The sequence below is a fragment of the Aptenodytes patagonicus genome, chromosome 23 (genome assembly GCF_965638725.1).
Source record: "Aptenodytes patagonicus chromosome 23, bAptPat1.pri.cur, whole genome shotgun sequence".
NCBI lineage: Eukaryota > Metazoa > Chordata > Aves > Sphenisciformes > Spheniscidae > Aptenodytes > Aptenodytes patagonicus.
Genome location: NC_134971.1, coordinates 7,829,528 through 7,856,886, shown reverse-complemented (window position 1 = coordinate 7,856,886; position 27,359 = coordinate 7,829,528). Strand labels below are relative to the sequence as shown.

General features: G+C 48.8%; 1 protein-coding gene across 1 annotated transcript in view; it reads right to left on the bottom strand.

The window, feature by feature from the left end:
• Positions 1-27,359, bottom strand: part of KIRREL3 (kirre like nephrin family adhesion molecule 3) — a 344,477-nt gene that overhangs the window by 86,267 nt on the left and 230,851 nt on the right. The window contains 2 exon segments of the mRNA XM_076358570.1: positions 12,010-12,159; positions 13,961-14,110. Coding sequence (XP_076214685.1) covers positions 12,010-12,159; positions 13,961-14,110 — 300 coding nt within the window.

Here is a 27,359-nt window from a genome sequence, read left to right as displayed (position 1 = left end):
ACACCACAGCGGCGGGGCTGGATTCGGCCCCGTGCCTCTTCCCGCAGAGCTGCCCTGCTGCCTGCTTATGCTTATAAGCTCCTTCAGCTTCCCTTTGCCTGGCCTGGCCTTCCCACCCTGCCTCGCGTCTGATTATATTGGGTCTGCATGTGTAAGTACAGCCTCCTGCCATCCTAATCATCTAAAGTGGCTATTTGAATAACAGTTGTTGGTGCCTGTAGTTTCCTGTAATTTCCAAAAGGAAACAAACCCATGCAGACTGCAATTTTGCGCCTATGAATTTTGAATGAATATCTCCAAGAGCCTCAATTTCTCTCTCCCTTCCTTCCTCCCCTCCCCTTTCCACAGCCTCCCAGACCCAGTTGAGCGAGACGCCGCCACTGAAGGGTCTCAATCGAGTGGCTCCTTTCAGGGGGTGGATGTTGAGCTAGCGAGGCTCGATGCCTCCTAGGAGAGACACGGGCGTTCAGCCGGCAAAGCACAGTGCCGCCGGCAGAGCTCGCTCACTCGCTCGCTCAGGGACCTGGAGGAGGAAGGCGGCTGGATTGCGCCCAACCCACGGGAGACCCTGCTGCACAGCAGGACGAAGCAGGGCGTGAAGGCAGAAGCGTCTTCCAAGCCTCAGGTGTTGGGATTTTTCCCTGCATTGCCGCCTCCAAACTAAGCTTGGGAGGTCCCTCTCTACCCACCAGCTCTGATGGTACCTGCCCCTTGGAGATGCCGCTGCTGCTGGCCAAGCTCTTCACCTTCTAACCCAGAGCAGCTGTAAAACATCTCTCCTCCAGAGTTGATTTCCATGACAGCGACAGTCCCTATTTGTAACTTTCTCCCTTTCAAGTTTCCCCTCCTGGTCTGCTGCATGCAGTTTTATGACAGTGAGGGTTCTCCTTTTTATGACATTGTTGTTTTTAAAGTGTTTTTATCACCTGGTTTTATTACAAAATTACCGTACAGCACCCCAAGTGCCACAGCAGCGAGGGGAGAGTGTGGCTCTGGAAACGCAGCAACTCTTTCCTGAACGGTTTGCTGCCTCGCTGGGGAAGTAGCTATGATTTGGTGATAGACGGAGAGATGCTTGTTATCCAGTATATTTTTATCCATAGATATATAAAGCACTTTGTGATCCCAGTGGATACAAGGCACTATATAAATGTAAATCATTATCATTAAATACCTTCTGCATCTTTCAAACCTACCAGTTGGAATCAAATACATAACGGGGCAGCTGGTATCTGGGCTTTTGCTGGTGAACCAAACGTGAGAGGTGTGATTTTTGTCTTTGTTAATTAAAAGTGATATCATGAAAGACTTTATTTTCTCCTTGCAATTTTTCATGCTGCCTCCAATTCGAAAGTCACTTCTCACCCACTAGGAGAAATCTCTGCAGACTTCCCTAGCAACAACCTGAATAAGAACCAGCCACCTCGGGAACGCGGATGCTCCCCGGATTATCCGAACCCATCTCAAGCTGTCCGGCGTTCATCCCTGCTGCATCGCTGTGAGTTAAGGACAGCGAGAGGATCCCTTGTGTGCCACTGGGTCGCAGGGAGGAGAGTTCAGGTCCTACATGATTTATGACTCGAAGGAGAATATAGACACTTGTCTCCAAAACTATGACTCTGCAGCATTTCTGCTCGGCTGCTGCCCAACCCCAGAAATAACTGACCGCAGAAAACCTCTTGGATGTTATCCACATCGCAGCCGTAACTGCAATGAACACAGGCTACAAGGCAGATCATGCTTATAACCCAAAGTCTCCTGTTTCTGCTTCACCCCTGTCCATTTTTCCTTTCTTTAAGGGAGGGATCTGAGCCTGAAGGACTCGCTCAAGGTCATGCATGGAGGCTTTGGCAGCACAGAAATGAGCCCGGGACCCGTATGTTTCCATCCAGGCCATAAATCACTGGATTCCCTTTCCACCCATACAGCCGGGAGGACAAGCCGAGCAGGCAGCAGGCTGGGTGCCCCTTCCCTGGTTTTCCCACCAGTGTGAAGCCCATATTCTGTCGTTAAAGCCCGTCTTCCTTCCTGCATCTTCAGCAAACCCAGCCGGCTGCCAGCTACTGACAGCTCCTCCCCGTGGGAATTCTTCTCCAGCTGCATTACACCCAGTGTGATGCTTCCACTCCAGTTTCTGCTTCCCACACCCAGCTCAACAGGAGCCTCGGAAATATCAATCGCTTCTTGGGTCATTGCTGCTGCCGGAGAGCTGGCTGCACTGATGCCCCGGGAGAGGGATTAACCCCATGGAAGCAGCCACTGAAGCGGTGGGCAGCAAGGGGTGGATGCTACAGCGGTGGGGACCCCCGGAGCCACGTGTCTGGGAGTCAGGAGCCGAGTCTAAGCTGAAAGGCATCAGTGCACTTGCCAGGGAAGGACGCTCCATTGGCGTTTCCTAAAGGGAGGTGACTGGTGCAGCAGGGCCAGGCTACACTCAGTGATGTGATAAAGGGCAGGTCTTGGTCCCAGGTGCTGGGGACCGGCAGTCCCGAGCACCCAAGGGACCCGTACCCAACGATATTTCATTTCTGCTCATCATGACAAGCGGAAGGGATGGAGTTGGAAACCTCTGATGTGTCATAGGTCTGAGCCCTGGCCTTTAATCCATGTCCCTACTAACCTGCAAGCAGTGGCTTATAAAAGTTTTGCAATATTTAAAGGAACAAGGTTTTTCCTAGTTCCCAATTTTTTTCCTCCCCCCCCCCCCATTTTCCCCAGCCTCTCATGAGTTGCAGTCTCTTGCTGCCCAGGGGAGATCTTCCATTTAGCTACATTTTCCTTTCTCATTTCATGCTGTAATGGAGATTCATCATAGGTGTTAAATCTCTAATTTGCCATGAATCCCTTGTCTCTCTCTGCAGAGGTCAGAGTTGAACACCTTAGAGGAACCCGATAGCGCGGCTTCATGCCTGCCCCCCGGGGGGAAACCCTCAGCCTAATTCCCAGGAGCAGGGAGGAGGATGGAGAGAGGGGTCCTGGATGGGTCATCCAATGCCATGTCCATGCTTGCCCACCTCTCTTTGCCACCTAAAGCGGTCCCTCGTTTGTGATTTATCACCTAAAGCGATCCCTTTAGGTACTGTGCATTTTCTGCAGTGTCTGGGGTACTGCCTCCTACACCCCGCTGTAGCTCAGCACCCACATCATCGCCCAGTACTGCAAACCAAGCCACCTACTAGTGAATTATCAAACTACTCATCTCACAGCAGCTTCTAACGCCAGCCTGGGCAGGGACCGCATCCAAAACTCTTTGCGCACCTCAGTGAGGAAGCACCGGCCCAAGGCAGGCTCTTGGGAAGCAGCAGGGTGGTTGCTGTCATCTCAAACAAACTTGAGATGTCTGCACGGTCAACTGCTAATCTGAGCACACCGGGCACCTTTTAACGTCAAAAAAAGAGTAATAGCCCCTTCCAGAGAGCCATTTGTCCAACCTCTCTACCTTAGCACAAGATGAATAACCTGGGGCAGGGGAGGTTATTTGCCTATCAACTACAAAGGACACCCACAGGTCAGTCATTAAGATGCGGCTATCCAGTTTTGATGCCCAAGTTGAGCTAAAAGGAATGCCACAGCCCCAAAGCCATCCCCGTCCTACCATCAGATGGGAAGCTGACATCCGTCAGACACGCTGACAGGCGCATCAAAAGCAAACGCCGCTCAGAAGTGCCAGGAAGAGATAGCATTGCAATGGATTTGTAACAAGAAGAGAGATTCATCACAGGGTTCACCAACCCTTTCTCCACCATGACCTGGGGAAGATGCCGGTCGCAGCTGGGAGCTGTGCTAGGAAGCCTGAATTTTATCATGGCTGGCAGAGGAGCTCAGAAACAGGCCGAGCAGGAGCAAGGCTGGACAACACTTAAAGGAGGGGGGGGGGGGGCAAATGCAAGACATGCAAAAAGCAACCCAGGATAGGGCTGGCAAAGCTCTCGGACCCAAGGAAACACATCCCTCCAGGCTGGCCACAAGCAGAGGTCCAGGGTGGGTAGGCATCCTCCAGCAGGAACACCTCAACAGCCACTTTATGCATCCTCTCCCGAAGCGTTTTCTCTGCTTTCGTGGCTGGCCCTGTCCCTGCCGAGCCTCAGGTTCATTTTTCATGAGGGGGGATCGATAAGAAAGCGGGGGCTGTCGCTCAGGTGATGTCACGCTTCGAGGGCCTCATTCTTCTCCGCCAGCTGACAAGGGGAGAGGGAGTCAATACTTTTGTCAGGTCACTAACAACCCACCAAGTTCCCAGCGGTGACGGATCCCCTGGCTGAGCAGCCACCAAGTGCAGCCCGAACGCATAGCGCTGCAATCTATATCGCATCCACGCGTGCATACGTGAGAGGCAAAAAAGGAGCTGCTGCGTGCACGTATAATGCAGATACTGAGGAGCACGTGTAGGACACAGATGGGGGAGTTTTGTCTTGATTGGCAAGCGGGAGAAACACGTGTAGGCGTGCAAAGCAAAGACAGATTTGCACGTGCGCGGGGTTTCTTTGTGTGATGCAGAATGCAAGGTGTCAGCGATCCAAAAGGGCATAAAGCAGAATAATCTCCCCTCTCCACAGGCACTGCATGGAGCAGGAGCCATTTGATGCAGTATATGATGCCAAGGGGAAAGGCTCGCGTGATGCAGAGGGAGCACTGGCTCCCAGATGTCTGATGCAAACTGGGGAGGATTTGGGGGTGAGATGCAGAGAGGTTTGTGCCCAGAGCAGGAGGCGGCGCAGACGCAGCAGTACAAGTGAAGAGCAGAGCAGGACGGAGGGATTTTGACACACAGCAAGCACACCCCCCACCCCCCCACCCCCCCAATCATTTCACGGCAACTTCACGGTTATCATAGCCAGGAGTAATTGCTCACCGCTCCTGTGCGAGGGGCAGGGAGGTGGGCAGAGCCAGCAAGAGGGGCTGGGAAGAGGGTAAAGAGATGCAGCCACCACTGCATCTGAAGGGATGACAGAGAATCAGGAAGGCTTTTTATCAGCTCTATGTGCTTTGCGTCCATCAGCCCGGTACAGACGGGCAGACTCTGCATAGAGAAGCCAAAGGCTTCCTGTTCGATAAAAACACGGGTCAGGCCCTCCCCGCATCAAGACAAGAAATCACAGATTGGCGCAAGAATCCTAACATTAATCATTTCTAACCATGTCTCTTCCTATTTACTCCGTGCTCCTTCAGTCTTCAGCATTCAGGTAGGAATGCTGTTGCGGCTCTGAGGATATGAGCAAGGTGAAGTTTGATGGTAGAGGTGGTATCTGCTGGTAGACCAAGTGATACAGTTCAAAGAAAACAGATGGGCTTCCAGGCACACAAATCTTCCTTCGGTATTCAAGCCTGGCTCTGCGGCGCCAAAGGCTAGCCATTAATTTACGTGCAGAACAAGATGACTTTAATGGTATCACCTAACCCCGGGGCCCAGGGCTTTAAGAAAACACGAATTTTGCAAGACTATTCATAAAATGGTGTGAGCCGATAACACCGGACCTGGGTTTGAGGGAGCGGAGGCAGCATCTGCTTAGTGCTGGCCTGGCCCAGATGAACTTCACTCTGTGCAATTAAAACAGCAGCCACTGCTCAGGTACAGCCCTGTCCTGTTGGGAAGGAATATATTTATCATTTTTAATGCATTCAATGAATATATGTATTTTTAAATTTCCTGGTCACGCAGTGGCGTGTTAACTGTGCTTATTGGACTGGGACAGGCTTTATGCCCATCAGGGTGCTGTCACAAGCAGTGTGCAAACTGGGCTGTCTTTGCAAAAGCTCCAGGTTTCCCCGTGACTACTGGAAAACTCCCTCCGGGATCCTTAGGGAAGGGGCTTTTCACATTTTCACGGCGACTGGGCACGCTCGCTACCTTAGCAGCCCTACTACGGCACAGCAAAAGCAGCAGAACGGCGGGTATATCTGTAATGTGAAACAAACCCCTTTCTTAGCTTTCCTCTCCCCGTATTTGTGTTATTCTACAGCAACGAGGTTGGCAGAGCCTGAGGCCGGCGGACACGTCCCATACAGCTTTTCACCCTAGCACCACGCAGCCCGCTAAGACGTGCTTAATGGGGATGTAATTGAATCAATTTTGCTTGTCTCCTTCAAAGTAAGGAGGGCAGAGCTCATGCGGATGCTGCCTTGCCCTCCTCCTCCTCCAGGCAGGCAGGGTGCAAACCCCTCCGAAATGGGAGAAGAAGAACACTTCCCAACGCCCAGGTGAAACCCAGCTTGGGAAGACCCATCTCTAGAGCCGAGTTTTTAGCATACGGTACCTCTCTTTGATCTGTTTTTCCAGCTACAGACTGCATGAGGCAGAGGTTGCCTTTCACCCTGAATTTGTACGGCACCAAGCACCGCCGAGACCCTGCGTTTGCCTGGTTGGGTATGGTCAAGCCCACGGAGATACCTTCCCACCCCAGGAGCCACCCAGGGATGCTAGCAAGGAAACCCGTCCACCCTCTGCTATCAAAAGGAGCCGGCTTAGAGCGCTGTCAACTTAAGCTGCTCAGACATGACATCAAATATTTAGGTTATTTGGGATTTGTGCTCGATTGTTTGATGTTTCTGTTTCATTCTCAGTAGACCCGGCTGCTATTTTGCCACTGCAAATATTCCCAGCAGAAAATGCAGCTTTGTGAAGACCCAAACTTTTTCAAGAAGAGACTGTCTGGAAGAAAATGATCACATTTTCATCACTTCTTTTTTTTGTTCTGAATTGACATCCTGACTCTACATGCTGCTTCAGGCTGAATTTTGCATTCAGGGAATTGAATTCTGTTAAAATGTATGGAAAAATACTTGAGATGGTTCCAAGCTGAACTGTTTCTGGATTTGAAACATCACCTAGTCCACGTTTTCTCATTGCAGCTCAGCATTACAAACAAATATTGAAAAATGGCCTTTCCCAGGCCATAGACTCTTTATTTTCTGATCAAACTCTGTTAAAGAGCAGGAAAGCTGGGAAACGCAGATGTCTCAAGCTGCCAGCGATCATTTTGGTAATGGAAATAGCTTACTCTGCTCTGCAGGGAAGGACTGGAAAGACTCGGCTAGAAAGAGGATTGGAATAAAATAAAAAATAAAACAAAAAGAGGAAAAAGGTCGTGACTGAACGTGAATGCACTTGACACCTAGGTGACCCTCCTCTTCTCCTGTCCCTGGCTTGTGCCAGCTTAAAAGACAGGAGCTCTCACTTCAAATTAACTTAATCTGTAGCATTAAATAATTAATGTTGATTTAAGAAAGCTTTATTTCTAATGGGACAGACATGAAGGCAGAGTTAATATTAGAAGAGGCCATGGAGGGGGAGGAGACAGGGAATTAGACTATAAAAGGTGAATGTACAAGTTAATTGCCTATCAATTATTCACCTTAAGTCTCTGGAAGTAGCTCCTCTGCCTCCCTCCTCACACCCCCATGGTCCCCCTGTCCTGGTTGTCACCAAGTTCCCACCAGCATCTCTCTGGGACCAACCCTTTCCCTGCACCGAGCTGCAGAGCTAGTGGCGTATAGGAGCTTGCTGGGACAGCCCGTGGTACAAGGCAGGGCTGAAGGCATCACATCTCGTGCTGGGGCCCCTTCCAGCCCTCCCCTGGCCAAACCCTTTGGCACCTGCACGATGCTCACGAGAAACTGTTTAACACCACGGAAGACAGAGCCTGCGGTGTGTAGTGAAGGATGGCTTGTCCCACCATGATCGGCTCTTCATCAGTTTTCATGATTCCACGACCCTTTCCCTGCCTTTTGAGGACCACAGACCAGGACAGGCTTGGGATGCTCCTGCCAAGACACCAGTGAAGAAGAGCAACCACGCTACCATCCAGCTTCCCCAACGCCTCGCCCTCCGTCTGCTTTGCTTGACCACTCTCCTGGTGCTGCGGGTCCTGCCTACCCCTGACCGTCATGGGCTGAGGCTTTGCAACACCGCTGCCAGATCGGCACGGCGAGCCGGGGCTCCCCTCTTCCCCTCCCCTCTACTGCCTCCCGGGGAAGCCAATGCTCTCTTCAAAGTTTCTCCTCACTTGGCTGCCTTCGAGATCTGGGAACTCAACACTAATTAACGTGTCTGCAAATCCCAGCTCGGCTGGCGGGGCCTCAAATTCATTCACGGTCCCCCGAGTGCAGAAGGATCCACGAGCTAGCCCTCTGGCTCCTTAAACTACACGGCTGGCAGATGCATATTTTAACAACACACATCTGTTGGCTATATAATCTCTTGTATTTGCCCTCCCTGCTCCGAGCTTTGATGGAAGACCGGAGGAACTCTCCAGTGGTTACAGCCAAAGTGTTTGCTTTGCAATTTCACCCGATTGCTGTCTGATTTTATTTTTAAATTTCTTCAAGTCCTAATCAGGCTCTTTCTTTATTTAATACCCCAGCTTAGTTAAATAGATCATAAATTAAGAAGCCCTGCCATTAAAGGTGTACCAGGTAGCAAATAGCCCTCCAGTGACTTCCCAGAGTCTGCCTGGCTTGGGTTCCCCTGCCAAACTGCTGCCCTGACATCCTTTGCTTGCAGAAAACATGCATGCCTCTGCATGTCCCAAATCCTATCTCATCAGCTTTTATCAGCCGTTGCCTTCCTCGCTGGACAGACATCCCTAGGAGAGAGAGCAGCAGCTCCTTCCCTGGACAATTTGGGCAATGGTAGGAGGGAAGGTGAAGGATACCTGGAGAAGGGGGGTCCTTCAGCTTTGGGATGGGTTAGCCAGGTTCCTGAGCGGTATTTGTCCCTGAGACTCTACAAATAAAAGACTTCTCCTGACGCTGATGACACTAATAGGCTCATCTGTTTGAGTGTTTGGACTTCCAAGGCTACGGAATGATCTGTTCCACTACATTTAACCATGTAGATTTGAAAACAATGTGACAAAACCTTAAATATTTAATTAAAATATTAATGCAGGTGCTCTGCATCTGAGCAGGGAAGTAGGAGGCATCAGCCCCGTAAAGCTGTTGTCAGACATGAATGACAGCTGTTGGAAACTGAATTGGGAGGCATTAGGGGATTTCGTGATACCAAGGAAGTGGAAAAGCTGGCAAGAACGGACAAAGCAGCACCAACCCGTGCAAAAAAATACAGGCAAGGTGTTTTCCAGAGACAAGGCTAGGGTGTGATAGAGGGGGATGGGGTTCCCTAGAACTGCCTTCAACATCCCTGGCTGGCTGATGAGCCGCTCAAGTCGTTGGCAAACCCAGCGGCATAGTTCGGGCTCCCAGCCACGAGAGCCTCCCAGCTCTGCCCCGGCTGTGACAAATCGTTTCCTCGAGAGCTGCAAGTTTTGCACACAGATTTGGGGATGGCTTAGGGATCCTCTCCTGCCTAGGCGATGTCTGCAGCCTCAGGTGAAGCTGGGCAGACTGGGACGATTTAGACTTTGGTTAAACGTCAAAGATGAATCAGAAAGCCTCCAGGATGGGAGGTCTCCATCCCCTCCTACCTGCCAGGATGCTGGAGGTGTGAGCAATATCCTCCTGTTTGAAGTCTCCCTCCTGGTCATGACTGAGAGAACCCAGCTTCCCTCTCCAGAGGCACTGAGAAGGCAGCCCGGGCTTCCCGGGAGCGCGGGCAGTGGGATGCCTGAGTCAGGCTGGGTTTCGAGCAAAGGACTTTTACAACTAATTTATACAAGTAATCCCTCCTGGATTTACAAATCACCTCTGATGGCAATAAAAAGCTAAAAGGAATGCCCCACAAGCGACTTCTCCAAATGAGGCGGCACAGGTAGCCTGTCACATCCCTTCCTAACCCACTGAGATGAAATCTGGGAGATCCACGGCCCGCCTCCCTCCCCCCCCGAGATGGCCGCTTAGCTCACGACTAAAGCAAGCTCGCAGAGTCGGCACGCACCAGATCCAAAGAGGAGGAATGTCTGCACAGCTGGTGGCATTACACATCTGTAACCACTGAAAACGTCTCTCCATTTTTCTGTACAAACACGCACTTTGCCTCCCTACGGGACAGTAAGTTTAGCTTGACGCACTGCACGCTGTAACCGGCTGTCAGGAGCCAGCGCTAGCTCTTAACACAGGGGGTGTTGGAGGCATCTACTCTTAATGGGCCATTTCTATTCCCCTCCATTGGGCTGGCTAAAATGCAGACCGCAGACCACCCGCAGCAACATCCGCCTTCGCTGCCGGTGCAGCAGGACACGCCATCCTACCGCAAAGGTATCGAAGTGCGATCTGCTGACCGCTAACGACCTTCCAGTCCCTTTCCGAGGGTGTGGATTACCGCTCGTACCTCCCCAACCAGCCTTAAATTTCCCCAGAACATCTGCAAAAATACATCTGACGTGAAAGATGTGCTACCAGCAGGTTGCAAAGCCCCATTTTCTTATCGATCGGGCTTAAGTTGAATGCGCTATAACTTTAATTTTCTTAAAAGGAAAACACGCTGCAAATGTAAGTTGCTGAACATCTTAGGTAAATGTACCAATTAGCAACTACCATGTATATTCACATAAACATTAACTACCATCTATTCAACACATTCCATAACCCCAAAGATAATAACGATTTCCTTTTGATCCGTAAAAACATCTCTCCGCTCAATCAACGCTTTGCAGCAGCTCTGACGTACGCCCGTGCGCCCTGGGACTAAATTAGTTTTGAAATCTTTAGCTCTAATTAAATAACATTATTTCTTTTGTCTGGCTCCAGCAACGTATTCTGCCTTCACAACAGAAGGAGGGAGCCCAGGCGAAGGAGGGGAAGGTGACGCAGCTTGCAGAGGTTGTCGGTAAGCGAGAAAGCCCCCCCGACAGCCGCGTTCTGCTTTCTGATTCATTTGCAGCCTTCTTTCATGTATGGGCTCATGTCAGAGCTCTGAGCTGCTGCAAAGGGTTGATTGAGCAGAAGGATGGATCAAAAGAGAATCATTATTATCTTCGGGGTCAGGGAAGGAAGAGATGGCAGTTGTGTAAGTTTGGGGGTAGGGTACTTTGTAGGGTTGCGGAGAGAGAAAAACAAATGCAGGGGAAATTACAAACTAGAAATTAGAACTCATTTTCACGGTGGCGCGCAGACTCTGCTAAGGCGCACCTTCAACCAGAACTAGTACCTTAATTCACTTTTTTTGGCTGCTTAAGACTAATTAGCATTGATCTGACTAAAAGCACTAAAACTCTTGGTTTGGATCTTTTTTAAAGAATTTTTTTCCCCTAAAAATTAACTAGGAAAAATCAAACCAGGAAAAAACAAATCCAAACTTCAATTTAAACAAACTTAAATACGTAAATAGTTTCACTTTGGGGGTTGAATAATCAGGATGTATCTGGGAGCAATACAGACTGGTTTTTGTCCAAGCTTTTCAAGAAAACCACCGTTTTCATTAACTTCTCTGAGGCCGCATCCATTCTGGGAAGTCTCGCTGATGCAGCCTGCCTTTTCCCAGCACTCCTGATAAGCACTCACAACCACTTTGCCAGCCTGCCAACAAAGCCCTTTACCTTCGCCAGCGCTACTCTCCCATCTCCCACCCAAAAAGGGGTCTTTACAAGATGTTGGGAGCCGTCTCCTGTTTGCAATCCCATGCAACGTCCTCCTGGGTTGCTCGTGGGAAAGGGTAATTACTGAGAAACGCACGATGATAAAACGTATGTATGAAAATAGATAGTATGAAAACCAGCCTTTTCTCAAGCGGTAGCGTCCTCCTGGTCCTACCGTGGAACAGCATTGCAGCAAGAGTAACGCATATCGCACTGATGGCACTGACGCTCTTCATATCCTTAAATTTATGCACATACACACTTGAATTGGCACGTATATTTGTAGAGCTGAAGTACCAAATATTTTGCGCCTGCATTACTCATCCCAGAATTCCTGTACTCCCTAAACAGCTTCCTTTACTACTGTTCTCAGGATCAAGATGCATCCCCATCGCTCTCATGATGGATTAATTTCCAGTCCTCGTGATTTAGCAACAAAACATTTTGTCAAAAAGTCACTCAGTGCGACCGCGAGGTCAAAAAAAAAAAAAAAAAAAAAGGCAAATAACCTCCAACGCGATGAGGAGACGGGACTTACCGAGAACAGTCAGCCGGGCAGGTCTGGATCGGATGGCTGCTTGAATGGCCTGACATTCGTAGACGGCGTCATCTTGGAGATCAGCTCTCAGGATTTTCAAGTGATGCTCTCCGGACAGATGGTCTCCTACGACCAGATAGCGCGGATAACCTGCAAAACGCGAAGCACGAGTCAGGAGGCAGCTGGACTGACGAGCCCAGGGCTGAAGAGTATACAGCAGGGGTCCAGAGCCCCAGCCGCCCCACAGCAGATGCCCAGGAGCCAGGCAGCTTCTTCCCCTCCTTGGTAGCCAGCCCAAAAAGAGAGAAAGAGGTTTTCCAAATTCGGGAAAGAGACTGCAGATTTTGCCCTAAGAATTCAAAAAAGAAGTACCGATGAAGGAGCATTAACTGAAATCCCTAAGAAAAATGGATGAGCCCTTCCACCAGGAAACCCACCACCTCCAGCTCCTCTGAGACCTGTCGTGGGATTTCCTTAACTCCTTAAGTCAGCTGTGCGCGTGCTTGTGATGAAACCCTGGAATACTTCTACTATTAGGTCTGCGTAAAGGTTGGGCAGGGGTCTGTGGGGGTATCGACAGCCCTGATCAGCCTGCCCTGCGTTTTGAGACATCTGGAGCACCATGGAAGGAAGGCTGCCATCACCCCATCCTTCCCTGCGCTGGTGATTAATGCACTGTGCAACGCAGGCAGCCTGGCACAGTCTTGTGTTTTTGTTGTTTTGCAAGCTATCAACAGCAGGATTTGCTCTCCTGAACCGCAAGAAATACAAATGATGGGTTTGTTTGTATTTAGCTAATTAGATGACTGGCTGAGCTGGTATCATGCGAGCTGGCAGTTCCTCTTGCTTAAAGCAGCCCCAGCTCCATTAATTGTGGAAGTCATTCACATAAGCTACATACTCCAGCGGAGCTGTTGTTACCCATTCATGTTGCAAGGTCTTATATGGAAAGCTCAGCTCTCTAATATACGTAAAAGTTGTGGCACAGAGCTTTGAAAAACAGCTGAAGAGGGGACTGCTCACTCAAACGAGTCTGAGAAATGAGTAATTATATGTATTAAAAAATAGAGGAAAAGGAAGAGCAGGCATCGCACTTCAGAGAAGAGCGGGGTCCCTGGAGACCAAGAAACACAAATCCTCCTCTGGTTTCTGAATGCTGCTGCTTGACTCGGAGAGAAACCCTCCCAGGTCTTCTGTGCTCTGCAGAAGTTGAGCACTAGCAACGTCACACGTGTACAGCCTCTGCTGTGCTCGGGGGGACGAGGCTGCAGCTCCTGGAAGGGCTCAGTGCCTTCCCAGGTTCCTGGCTCTCAAGTGAACACTCTCCCTTAGTCCTGTGAAATACTTCACTAAAAAATTAGTATTTTCCAGCAAAATATATAGAGTAAACTGTGTAACTTCTCCACTATTGTTCCAGAGTCTTCGCCAGTTGCAATAAACCCTCAATCACAATGCACGCGTGGGATTAAGTAGCAAGAAGTCTGGAGAATTTTATTACCAAACTATAATTTGCCAAAAGTACAGCTTCAGGAAGCCACAAGTACTTGTGGGCTCCGCTGGATTGCAATAAACACATTTATCCAAAGCAAACAGAGACTTTCTTTTTTTTTTTTTTTTTTGAGAATGTCAAAACAGGCACTTTCAACATTTACAAAACATTTCAGCCTGCATTTTGGAAACATGACATTTGTTTCCAAAAGTCAACCGAAACCAAGGCAAGGCTTTCCAAAGGGTCAGGTCACACCTGCGGGAAACCAACTGTTTTGTTTCAAGTCGGAGTGAAAAAAGGTTTTGTTTATTCCGAGTTTCAATCCTTACGTTTGAGCTGGCTGGAAGGTTTTGTAGTTGAAATGAAAACACTCGTTATTCTCAAAATAAATATCGTGGCTGCACCTGCACCGTTGGGGAGCTCCCATTTTCCTTGTTTAGGTAGGGTAGTATCACAACTTACTTGAGAGATCCCGTCCGACTCCAAGAGCGAGCCCGTCTTTAATCCACAGCACAATGCCATTATACTCAGGGATGGCACACAGCAGCGTCACGGGCTGCCCAGCGATCACGACCTGGTCCTGGGGCTGCTGCGTGAAGGAGGATGCTTGACCTGGAGAGGGGAACAAGAGAGAAAGAGGAGGCTGTCAGCTCTCGGGCGGTTTTCTGCGCAATGCAGTGCCTTGGGATGCAACAGCCCGAGATGCTTCTGCCACAGCACAAACCTGAGGCTGAATTCTGCAGCTCTTAATTATGCGATTACTTATTGCCCCCTCACACACTCAGACAAAAGTTTGCAACGTTCTTCCTCCCTGGGGGAAAAAAAAAAAAAAATGATACAGCAAAGAGGTGCCAGGCATTTCCTCTCACTGTTTTATTCCAAATTGCGGCGCTAGTGTTTTAGCAGTCACGATCAACAGACAGAAAAGCAGCAGGCTTTCAGGAAGCAGTAATATTTTGTATTACACCTAATACAAGAGGACGCTGGTCCTCTGCTTCTGAGTCTCGCTCCCACCTCACGTGCTCTCTGAAATCAGGATGCACAGTTAAGAACCTGCTACAAAACACGCAGGAAAACAGCTGACCGCTGCTGTTCTCTCTTCTCCCAGAGCGTAACCTACTTGTATTTGCTGGGAGCTTCACACACACACCTGGGGATGAAAGGAAGCAAGTGTCCTGGTTCAGCACTGCCTTTTGCCAAAGCTTCATCATCAAACTCACAAACCATCCAACCCTAATGGGCCAAGCTCTTAAGCATGACACCTACCACCTTGGTTGACACAGGTGGACCAAATGTGGTGGTTTATCATCTCTCCCCTCACCCTTCCCCACCCTGAATGCTGCAAGAACAATTCAAAGCCCTCGGGTCATCTCCTGCCACGGTGAGATGTCGCACACCTCAGCTGCGAGGTCAAACTTCTCATTTTCAACAGAAAGCACTCTGATGCAGTATAACCTCTTTCACATCAGGGTTTGCTGAGCACTGGCATTATGTTTTATTTTCACTCTTTGAAATACATCATCATTCCTTAACTTTGCCACGATCGAAAAACATTCAATGTGTTAATTCCTTCCGGCTTTTTCTTTCCGAAATGAGCGGTGCTCTGGTTTTCAGTCAGGCAAAGTGGGTATCTGGGATGCCCATACAGCACATCCCTGTGGTTCAACGGAGGTGGGGGCACACGGCAGCACGGTGCCAGACCACTCCCTTCTCTCGGATCTGAGCTTGTAAAGAAAATAGTAGAAGCAAGAACAAGCGCTGACAAAGCACCCCCAAACCAAATAGACCTCTGGGCTATCTTAGAGAGAGGGCTCGTTGTGCTACAAGCTAGCACGCGTACGTAGCGCCACAGTCTAATGCTGGAAGGTCCTAAATGTAAAGCCATTTCAGGCTGATCCGCTGATATCTGGACACCTTGTGAGCACGGTCCTTTGTGCTAGTTATTTGTAGAGCATCTGAGTAGCATTACTGCTTTGCCAGCACTTAAAGTCTCGCTCTCGCTCTGGATATAGGAGAGATCTGACAAAGGGAGAAGTTGGGAGAAAGGCAGAACGACTGGATTGCGACTCGCTATATTAGCTGAGGGGTTTTAAAGATCAGGAGCCTCGCTGTGTGTGAATTATCGCCTTGCAACAGGCACAGAATTAAAAGCCCACACCCCTCAGCTGAATGTCAGTTCAATATACAGAATCATACCGGGCTGAAGAAAAAGTTTCTCTTTAAAATCAATTTGTTAAACCAGGACAGTCTCCATGTGAACCACCCTAAATCAATTCAATCCTAATTTACATTAACTCAATTTAATCATTGACTGATGAGTAATCCTAAACCAAGGTTAAGTGTGACAAGTTCTCGCAACTAAACTTGTTTCCAAATGAGTTGCTGGGCTTTGCCTACAAGGCAAAGCTACAAAGCTTGATGACTTTCTAACTCATGCAGTTAAACCAATGTAAGACCCCATGTGAACGCTTGTATTTCAATTTAATTTAGTGTAGCTTAACTTAAGTTTGCTCTGAGCCAGCTAAAAATGCACAGGGAAGAGCAGAGCCATCCTTTCTGGATTTCTACTGGTTTACATACATCAGGTTAAAAAGCCCTGCTGAAATTTTTGCAAACCACTCTGCAGTGTCCAGGCGCACCTCGAGCACCATATTCCTGGGTATTTCAGAGGTCCTGGCTCTCCCAGCACCCACATATTTGCAAGGAAATCTGATTTTCATCGCAGGTGCTCCAGAAGGCCACGGTGGTGGCTCTCGGTGTGGTGCTGCATGCACAACAGGACGGGTTTATTCCAGAGGAGACTCCAGCTCTTTCTGCTGGGAGAGACTCGCTGGAAGTCACAGCGGTCTCCAATACCAGCAGAAACCCTTGCTATGCTGAATTAAGATTTCCAAATCTGGTTTCAAAGGGAATATTAATCAGCTCTGTATTTTACTCAGACTCATAAAAGACAAGCACTACTAGGGAAAAGTGGGGATGAGAGAGAAAATTAGGAAAGGAAGCAGGAAAAAAAAAGTGAGCATTTTGCTTTGTTGTTGTTGTTTTGGGGTTTGGGTTTTTTTTAATGTGTATTTTCCACCCGCTAACTATGTTTTCACAGCTCACTCCGTAATCTTGACAATTCTCAAGGCAAGCCGGGCAAGCGGGGACAGTGCTGGAATGCAGCAATAACCCAAAAAGATTGTTTTATCGGCGAGAATTATCAGGTTGTCAGCTGGGAGCTGCAAGAGTCATAATGAGAAAGCAGAAGCACAAAGCAGTGTCTATGCCCTCTGAAAATGTCCATTAAGCAGAGGCTTCATTTGGTAATTGCTGTTGGAAATGAAGCCCTTTTTAGGGTGGCTGGGGTTTTTTCTTTTTTTGTTTCTTGGTTTGTTTTAGAGAGCAGCTGATGGTCATGGAAAAATCAGAGTAGAAACATGGCATATGTATCCTGTCTTTTCCTTCCCTCTGTTTGCTCAGCGTGAAAAATTGTCACTTGAAACCATTTTTTTTTTTTTGTCCAAGGCTCCACCTCAGCTACAAACAGCTCAGACTCAGTCACAGGAGAGGAGAGACGGGGGGGTAAGGAAACTTAAGAGCATTACCTGGCCCAGTCCCTGCTCCACGGCAGGATCATCTCTCCCTAAATCACAGATAAAAAAAGCAGCCAAAAATAAGAAGTACTGAAGGCAGAGCTCAACTAGCTTTCAAATCAGCTTAAAGCCTGATTACTGGGTTTAACTGGGTTTGGAAGATCAGAGGCCCGTCCACTTTACAGCGTTCAGCTGTCTTATGTCTTAATGACAAAGGAACAAGTAATTTGCAGAAAAGTTGTAAGGGAGATAGGATACTTGACAGAAAATAACTGAAAATGGGGAGAGGCTGATTTACAAATGCAGGTGGAGCGGTTTCAGCTACAAGAAAATGGGCTGAAACAGGTCAATTGGGTACTTTTCCCATGAACATTTACAACGCTATTACAAAATGGTGCTTTGGTTTCAAAGCAGGGTGGTTTGACTCCAAGACAAAATAAAACAAGCGCTTCCATGATCACACAAGATGCTGTCGGTCAACCAGAAGTTTCCCATTATCTCCCCTTCCACTAAATAGGGTATTAGCCAAAAAAATCTGGTTTTAACTATAACCTGGCTTCCCAAATCCTTGCAGAGATTGGAGTTCAGACCACATGAGCCCAGCCAAGAGTACCCACACCAGCCATCAGCCATCTACCATCTCCCTCTCACCTTCCTGCCGCACGAAGGGAACCCAGGTTCTGGTTTTGGGAAGCGCTCCCCTGCCCTGTGGCAGCAATCGCAAACAGCGGGGAGATGCAGCAACGTGTACAAGTCCCGTCCCCCCCCCCCCCCGCACCCAAGTGTAGTCCCCTTTTAGTTCCACACCCCATTTTTCCTCTTTTCAAGGGTAAAGACTTAGCATACTTTCAAAGACAGAAATAACCCAACTGACGCTCGGCTTCCTGCAAGCGTCGCTGGGAGCCGCTCGGCACCGACTCTGCCTCCCCCCCCAGGAGCATCCGCACGAGCTTCTTTTGCTATTCATCCAGCAGAGGAGACGCACCAAGCAGAAGCAAATATTAGGACTCTGAATTCATTGTTGATGCTTTTTTTTTTAAAAAAAAGCAAACAGGTATGTAAATGAGATGCTAACCATGCCTCTTGGCCATGTTCCAGTGCGATGGCAAAGTCCTATCTGCACTCTCAAGCTGCCCTTCTGCTCAATGCAGGTTGTCAGCCGCAGGTTGACCTGCTATTATAAATGGGGGCTTTGGTGCCAGAGAAGGCACGAGAGGCTCTTGATCTCAGAGCCTCCTCTTCTCCTGGTTGCTGGCTTTGCTTCGCTCCCTGAGGAGCTATTTACACTGCCAGACGACTGCGTGACCTGTTTTCTGGCCCCTGTGATCTCCTGTCTTCCTGGAGGAAACCTCTCTAAAACAAAAGCGGGGGGCATTTCTCACAGCTATCGAAATCCTAAACGGCAAGAACAAAATGGAGGAATAAAGGACCCACCGTGAACAGTGAACAGGCAATAATGCTAACCCTGCTTTCAGAAAATCACAGGCAGGATCCTTATGAAGTCACAAGCATGTCATAAAAGCTTAAGAAAAAAAAAAGAGAAAAAAGGAGATAACCACTTTAGAACTCTTTACATTTCCTTAATGGATTTTGCACCTGTGGCTCCTGTTTTTCTGTGTTTCTCTGTAATGTTGCCTTGTTCTTTCAAACAAAGGCTAAGCCTCTGCTATGTTTGTGACTTCCAAGGGAAATCACGCCACCAGCACCGTAGCATTCCTTTTCAGAGAAGTCCCAACACCCATGCATGGTGAGAAGGACCAAAAAAATCCCATTTTACAACCCAGAAAACTGAGGGAGGCGCCTACACGATTACATTGCCAAGGTCACGCAGGGTGTCCGCAATACAGCAGGACCTCGAAGCTCCTTCCATCACCAAAGCCTGAATCGGCGACCGGCTTTCTAAGCTCTCTGAAGACTGAAATCTGTTTGCACGAGTCCTTGTCTGAATTATTTCAGCTTGCAGCCTGCTGCGTGAAAACCAGCCTGCCTGCAGACAACTTGCTGCAAGAAGAGAAGAGGCAACCGGGAACAGCAGATAGTTAAATTTTCATTACCCAAGAGAAGTGAGTATTGTAGTAAGAAGCCAGGGACTTAGAGAGGGAACAATGACTCATTAGAAATGGAGACACCGTGGCTCCTTTTATGTAAGTGGAGCTTTGAATTTCCATTGTGTTCTGAAAAGAATTAGTCCTTTATGTCGAGGAGAGAATAGAAGTGGCGAAGGAGGACTATGAAGCTCCTCGTAAAAATATTACTGTTCAGAAATGAAAGGCCCAGTGATTAAGAGCGGTGGGACGTTCTCCTTGTCCCTCAATGTGGAGAGCTAATCCTTCCATTGACTCGGAGCCGGCATGACATGTGGTAGGAGGATGGATCAAGGGGATGCTGCGTGATAACCTAAACCTACACACTGTCCTAGAAGGGTCCCTCTTCAGACCAAGCAGATCGCACCACCAAGCGCCCTGATGTAAAGTCACGGCATTTCAGCCCAGCTCAGGGTTGGCTTCTCATTATGTGACGCCTGGAGATGGAGCCATCTCTTGACCATGGAGAGGACTGGGAAGGGAGAGTAGACATGGCTGCATGCCCACGCTTTCCTGACAGACAAGGGCTTGTCTCCGCACCACCCCGCGCAGCTTCTGCTATCGATCCCGTGACAAATGGGCTGGTTCTCAGCGCTCATTCAAATGGGACCTCTTCTCCGAGCCAAGGACAAGGAGCTCCCTGCATAAGGCCCATGGCACTTGAAAACACACGCCCACATTGATTTTTAGATGACTAGGAAAAGCAAGCAGACAAAAGCGTTACATTATTTACAAAGCTCTCTGGAATGGTCAGTCATGGGGAAGCACAGTGCAAACAGGGAGAGGAGGGAAGAGCTGTGCAGGCGGCACAGCCGCTCGTTACCTGCCCGCCTCCCAGTTACCTCCCCGGTGAGAGATGCCACCTAGCCCAGCCTCCAGGCCACGCGCAAGCTCTGCCTGAGCACAGCACCCACGGAGCAGAGAGGAAAGGGACAGCCAAGCGTCCCCAGGGGCACAGCAAGGATTTCCCCAGACAAGGACAAAGGCAAGCTTTTCTTACACCTTCAGAGGAGTGAAAAAGCCTGTGGCTCCCCAGACAGGAGCAGATGAATCGCACCAGCGATGCTGTCCAGAGCAAGGAGACGTGGAGCAGCACCCCCAAGGGAGGCTTCACTTGTTGGTGATGACCAGGGCCACGTCTTGCACTTCCTTTCAGCCTCACAGAAAAAAAAAAAAAAAAGAAAGGTAGTTTGAGTTCGTCCCTTGCATAAGCTTTCCATTATTTTATTTTACTTCCTTGGGGGGAAAAAAAGTCTGTTTGAACAAAAATGTCAGTTTGGCCTTTTTTAGTTCGACTACATAAGTCCGGCTCACGTGGCTTCTGTACGCTTGATGCTGCTGAATTATTCAATTTGAAACAAAAAAAGCACAACACCCTTCAGTCAAGGAATCAGCTGTATGGAAAGACAAGTGGCAGCCTACTTCTCACTGACCAGCTCGCTGTGTGTGACCTGGCGTCGGATGCGTCCCCTGTCCTCCTGCAAAGCAGGAAGCTGAGCTCGTACTTTGCTCATCCACAAACATCGAGGGAGACAGGACCCTTTTTCCCCTTGAAGCATCCCAACAAGCAAAGTCTGGCAGTCCCCATCGACTCCAGCCAGCTGTGCAGCTACAGAGGGGAAGAAGTGGACTACATTTAGGTGAAACCAAAGCCAAAATGATCCTGGGTGCAGGGACCACCCCAAGACAAGCAGCGCCAACAGCCAGAGCCGAGTTTAAGCTTGGCCTTTGCATAACCCTTTGCCTCCCAGCCACGCACCAGCTCCAAGCAAGCCTGCGTGCACGCCTGAGCTCACTCCGCAGTGATGTCAGATATTTTCCTAATGCTGCTTAGAGAAGAAACATCAGCATCCCACTGTGTCCACTAAGTAGCTTCAAACAGGAGACAAATTTTGAATAAGATATTAGACCTTTTAGGAATCTTTTTGTTTATTAGTCACACAGGCAAGAGATCTGAACTATCGAGTATTCCACTTGCTTTGATACCCACATGAAATCCCAGCACCGCTTTCAAAGTCACTGCGAGTAGTTTGATCAGCCATGCAGAAAGGGCTTAAATGTCATCGTCTGCTCTGTTATTAGCTACCAATTGGGAAAGGTGTAAGAGTATACTTACTGTGGGATATTTATTAGCAACCTCCTCCCAGCACCAGCTTCGAGAATTACCTCTTGTGAGATTAAATGCCTCTTCTCGGTAGCTGCACTGATAGAAAACAAACTAATGTACTGCATCACAGAATCAAAAATAAGCTGTCCCCAAACAGCAGCGTTCAAGTGACCTTACGGACTGATTGCACTGAATATTCAGACTCAACGGATGGCTTCTGGCCGTTCTGCTTTAACAACCTCGCGCGTACCTGCTGCCCAGATAAAGCCGGGCTCGCAGGAAGCAGCGTTATCTTCTATTAGACAAGCTGACAGAGCCAGAAAAAAAAAAAACCAACCAGATGAGCTTTGGGGCACACAGGACTTTTCCTGGGTTGGAGATAGAAGCAGCAAACTGAATTAGGTGGCGTTTTGCCACAGGGGCCAGCACATGAGGGTTTGCCCCTGTGGCAGAGAAGCAGGTGAGGCTTCGCAGGGGGGAGCAGCACATTAGAAGGGTCAGCAGAAGGCAAAGCTGGTTGCGTTACTAAAGCTAATGGCAGACGGAAGAGGTGTGTGTACTTCCCCGCACGCTGGGCAAGGGCCAGAGCCTCGTCCCAAAGCCTGGGCTGCTGCAGTCACCCCACGACTGGGCTCCGAACCTCCTGCCAAGGCTGCTTGGGGTACGGAGACGATGCCTGTTCTTGCTAGAAAGGTAGGGCAACAGCGCCACAAGCTATTTCAAAGGCACTGGAAACCCTGGGCACGGCGCTGATCGGCATCCCTCGCTTGAGACAGGAGATGCCTTGCTCTTGTGAGCAGAGGGGAAGAGATTTCCTCGCACTGATCTACCTGGAGGCCCCAGCTCCCACTGAAAATTGCCAACGACTCTAAGAAATATTTTGTTATCAGCGCTCCTGAGGAACCTGTTGCAGAATAATAAATTACCATTTGCTCTCTGTCAAGGCGTAGATGTCCTGGCACGGCTCCGCAGCGGCCAGACTGACGGGCTCGCGAGGGAGCTGAGAGAAGAAGAGGGGACGCTTTGGTAACTCCAGCCAAGCCAGCTTTCTCCGTGGCAACTACAGATGCTTTTCCGATGCTAACTATTTGTAGCTGACAAACAGCACTCGGCGGGTCCTCAGCTGCAGAAGTCTTGCACAGACACTCCTGGGACCTAAAACCACCCACTTTAATCCACAAAGGAGGAAAGGGAACTTTTCCTGCTAAAGTAACAGCTGATGCTCAAACTGGTGGGCAGCAATCTCCCGGATAAAATCCGTAAGGATTTTATCCCTTGTGACCTTTTGAAATCTCTCAGGTGATCCCCCACAGCCCTGGATTATTTTCAATCCAGGTGCATCCCCTTAGCCCACCCTTTGTTCCCAAATCAGGGCTGCTCTTCTGAAATATAGTCCTATAAATCTCAGCTCGTCTTTTGAGTTAGAGGGCACACAGGACACTCGTCCGTAGGAAAACGAGAAGGATGAATAATCCATTTCACAAACAATTTGGAGATTTTAAAGTCTGGCTCTGCTCCCAGGAAGAGTAGCAACTGGGAGTTGTGCAGTCTACAGGGTGGAAAATTAGACCAAAGAGCTCGCCCTGGGTCGCACCATGTTTCACTTCCATCCCCGTTTTTCAAAAATCTGTTATCGCACGCTTTGGGTCACAGAGAGAAATCAAAATGAAGATTCATTTCAGAACAGAAAATGCAGATATTTAATACTAAAACTACTGAAAAATTCTGCTCCTGTCTTCCACCTTCTAGCCAAACTCCCAGTGAAAACCCCATTGCACAACAAGCTTTTAATTTTGTCCCCCCTTACCTTCCACTACTTTAAACATGGTTCTGCCAAAGCTTATCAGAAAATAACCCAAACTTTAATCTATATATATACACCCACATACACTCAAATTTATTTTGAGAAGGAAGTAATCTCACCACGGGTTGGAGAGGCATTATGCTCACCGTACAGATTTGGGAATTCATGCAAAGAGTGGTCAGCCAAGTTTCTCTACAGGGCTTTGTTTCCATCTTTGCAGGTGCTTGAACTGCCACCACGCAAGATGCCCTCCAACAGACACCTTCCCCGAATCAAAACCGCCTGGGTGGGGTACCAAACCACACGTATCGAGGCAGGAAAATGCGAGAACAAGTCTTACTATTGCCCTGAAACGTTGAGAGGCCCCTGTCTGCACAAAACATCGACCGTGTTGCTTCTAGGGGGACTGCCAGCCAGATTAGCTATGTGATATTACAGATGCACCGAGACCGTGCCGAGGCTGAGTACTCACTCCAGCTCCCTGCTGTTTAGCTGAGCTGAGAAGCAGGGTGAGATCGCTTCAGGTTGTGTTGCGTGAATTAGCAAGTCTGAAGATGAAGTGGAATGAGAATTAGCAGGTTTCTGCTGTAATTATTGTTTGTTTGGATTTTTCCAAGCGGAATGATTGTAAATATGTGCACTTTTTTTTTTACATGCAAGATTCACATTTAGAGTTAAAACAAATTATTCTGAAGAACAGCCTAAAGTTAAGCATATGCAATACACAAAAAAAAAAGTGGCAGGGAAAAGACAGGAGGAGGTAAAAGATACTAAGATGAACAGACAGGGAGCAGATCATCGGTTGAGCAGGAAATGTTTTATGCACTCACCCATCCTCATTACCTGAGGAAGGCGCTTAAAAACTCATGTACTTTTCTATCCATGCATGAAGACCCAATAAAAGCTCCCCTCCCCTGAAAGCCATTGCTGCTACAGTATCCATAGACCCAGGGAAACGCCTAGAAAGTGCATTTACCCATTGCTCAGCCATCACCAAAGAGGCCAGCGACCTGCACCAACGCCTACAACAACCGGGTCCTGCTTTTTTGACTGGGATTTACCGTATAAAGCCAAGAGCCACGAAAAACATGAGGAAACGTGAATTCAGTCAGTATTTATATCCCTGCAACTGCTTTATCTGCCCACGTGCACCCTTGGGAGAAGCCACGGGGAAGCGGCTGTGCCTTACCGCTGCTAACAGACCCAGCGACTTCTCGGCTTTATTGCTGGAGGAGAAGGGACTGCATCAGAAGGGGACTCAAATGTATTTAAACACAAGACTTCGCCATTTGTTTTGTTACTAGCTCCTTCTCAATGGTCCCCACTGCAGAGTCAATGGCTTGCTTGAGCAAAACCCCAGACCAAGAAAAGATTAGCGCATTCCAGCCTGCTGAGTTAATTAGCAGGTAATGAGAGATGCTCATCAATAAACCCAGCTGTTTCTGAACCCCCTCCTGGGTTGAGTCTCCATGCCTGCAGGACATAGGAAGCTTTCCATCCTGTGACAAGCTCCACGTGGCTCACTTAGGAGATGATGTGCCACCCCGGAGCAGAAAAAACCCCGGCCCTGTGCAGGGAGGCAAAGCTTTGTGAAAGTTCACACAACCAGCACAGCAACAAACCCCCTTTTCATTCAGGTTTTTTGGGGGGGAGCTGGGGGAGAGGCTTTTCCATCTGGTTTGCTGGTAGAGGATTCCTTCCCCAGGGTTAAGAGGCAGCGTAGAGCTGGGAGTCAAAAATGAAAGGAACTTAATTATTATAATATTACACCCTCTTACAGTGGAAGTCTCTCTCCAAGGATTTCCCCCCCCTCTTGAAACCTTGTGAGTCCACAGCTGGGGATAGAAACCTCCACGGGGGAAAAAAAAAATAAAAATGCCTCTTTTACAGTTTCAACCACAGCAAACCTCAAATGCAGGTCCCTTTTCAGGCTAAAATCTTGAGGAATGGGGATAAGAAAGCCCCGAAACTAACAAGAGCTGCCCATTTAGCCAGTACCACCGCTGTTTCTGACTTGAGGAAAGGCTTCCTGCCTTCAGCGAGGCAGGAACGTAACCTGTTTAAGGCTTTAGAGAGAGACACATAACCATCATCATAATTTTTAAGAAGCAATGTGCAACACAGTGCCTTACAGACTCCTATAAATTACTCGGCACCCGGCTGCCAGCTCAGCCTAAGCTCAATATTGCCTGCAGTAATTATTTGGATCAAATGCAGTTTATCTGCTTCATATTTGTGTTTCTGTGCTCTCTGGTAACTTATAAATGTCATTGCAGTGTTTATTTGTTATAATGAAACTTAATGACGTTTGAAACCAATGGCTGTGGTTGTGGGCTGCAGGTTTGAAGTAATCTCTTCATCTCAGGAGCAGGAGGCCCAAAGATAACATTAAATTACCCTATAGGAAAGGAAGATGTATGCAGACAGATATTCAGGCCTGTGTATTATTCATTGGAGAGATGACTAGTAATGAGCCGCAGCGCCTAAGGCTACGGGCTCAAAGCATTGTCACCCAGCGAAGGCAAATGTTCCTGTCCAAGGGGAACTAGTTGTCAAGCCATAAGCCCAAATGCATCTCAATCTGTTTTATTAAACCTTCTAAGGCATGCTGGGGCAGCTCGGTGCAAGATGCCCGTGTGAAACGGCTGGTAGGGGAGAAACGAGGTGGGGCTACTGTAAAACAAAGCAGAGCTGGGTAGCAGAGAGAGAAACCGGCTTTGTGAGGCATCAAGAGGAGATGGGGAGTACAGAGTGGCAGCAGGGTGGCTTGGCAGCGGTGGTACCCCATCTCAGCCAAATGTCTGATGCTGAAGGCCGTTCTCCTTCCATGCAAGGCCCAGCATAAACTTTTCTTGCCTTTGCTTCAGGCACTGCTCCTTGTCCTCCCTTCTTCTGAATAATTTCCTCCCTTGGTTTCTATTGCTGTGTGTATTTATAGACTCCGGTCGTGTCTCCCCTTGAGCCTCCTCCAGACTATATAAATTTACCACCTCCAGTCTCTCCTCTTACAACCTGCTCTCTAATCCCTGGGCCATTCCTGCCACCACAGTTAGCATTCTCCCCGGCTTTGCTCCACGCTCCCTGGGCTGCGGGGACCAGCACCACACACAACGCTCCGGTGCCAGTCACATCACAGCCCGCACGGAGCTGCGCAATTACTAATGCCTTATTACCTCGGGATCTGCTGAAGGAAAATGCCCGTGGCAACAGCCAGGAACATCTTTTCCTAAGCTCCCTCTCCTCACTGTCAGGAGTGCGGCAGTACCCAGGACAGCCAGCACCAAAAGCAGCTTTAACTCTTGCAGCACAACCCAGCTTTAGCGCCTCTGGTTTTCAGTTGCTTCCCTTAACATGGGCGCTGTAGGGCCGGGCTGATGCTTCCACACCTCCTGGCCATCAGAGGCTCAGTACACACTACTGCATTCCTCAGGAGTAAAGATCACTAGTCCCTTCCCCACTAGGGCAGTGAGACTTTAAGTAGTCTCCAGGAAACTGGACCCCAGCTGTCAGTTCAGTGAAGTTTGGCTTTTTGTCTCCACCTGCTTCTCCTGCACAAGGTCAGATAGGTCTGGAAACGCCCTGTGCTGCAGCCATCTGTCCTCAGCAACACAGCTTCTTCCTTTTGCTCCGAACCTAAGCAAAGCAGAGAGAGATTCCTCCTGCGTTGCCATGAACCTCTCCTGCCACCCAAGGCTGTTGTACCAACCCACTCCAAATCCCCGAACAACCCTGGGAACGCCAATGTCTAGAGTTCCAGTCATTTCACGTGACTTCAGGAAAAAGATTGTTTCCACCAAAATATTCTGAGGAACACCAGATGGAGTACATCTGTCACTCGGCCATCTCTGTACCCTACCGCCAACTAAGGTCCCAGCCCTGCCACAAGAGGCTCTCCAGGACAGTCCCCCCAGGGACGTGCAGCACAGGGAGGTAATTCCTAGAGAGGTCAAACACTACAAGCAAGCGCCTGTCAATGCATTATTCACCGACCAACAGGAAAGGAAAAAAGAGCCTGGGTAACTTATTTGTTTAACCTCATCTGACCATCTGGATTAAAACCAGGAGCTATTATTGGCAGATGTGTTACCTGATGACAACTGACAAGAGAAATTAATCTTCATTACTTGCAATCCTTATGCAACCAGCCCCAGAGAACCTCCTGCAAGGATCTCGCCACGAGAGCTCATCTGAGACCCCTTCTCCGAGCTCCCTATGAGCAGACAGGACCTCTGTGCGACAGCCTGCATTTCCAGCTGGGAGCACTGCGGATTAATGCACCTGCACACAGCTT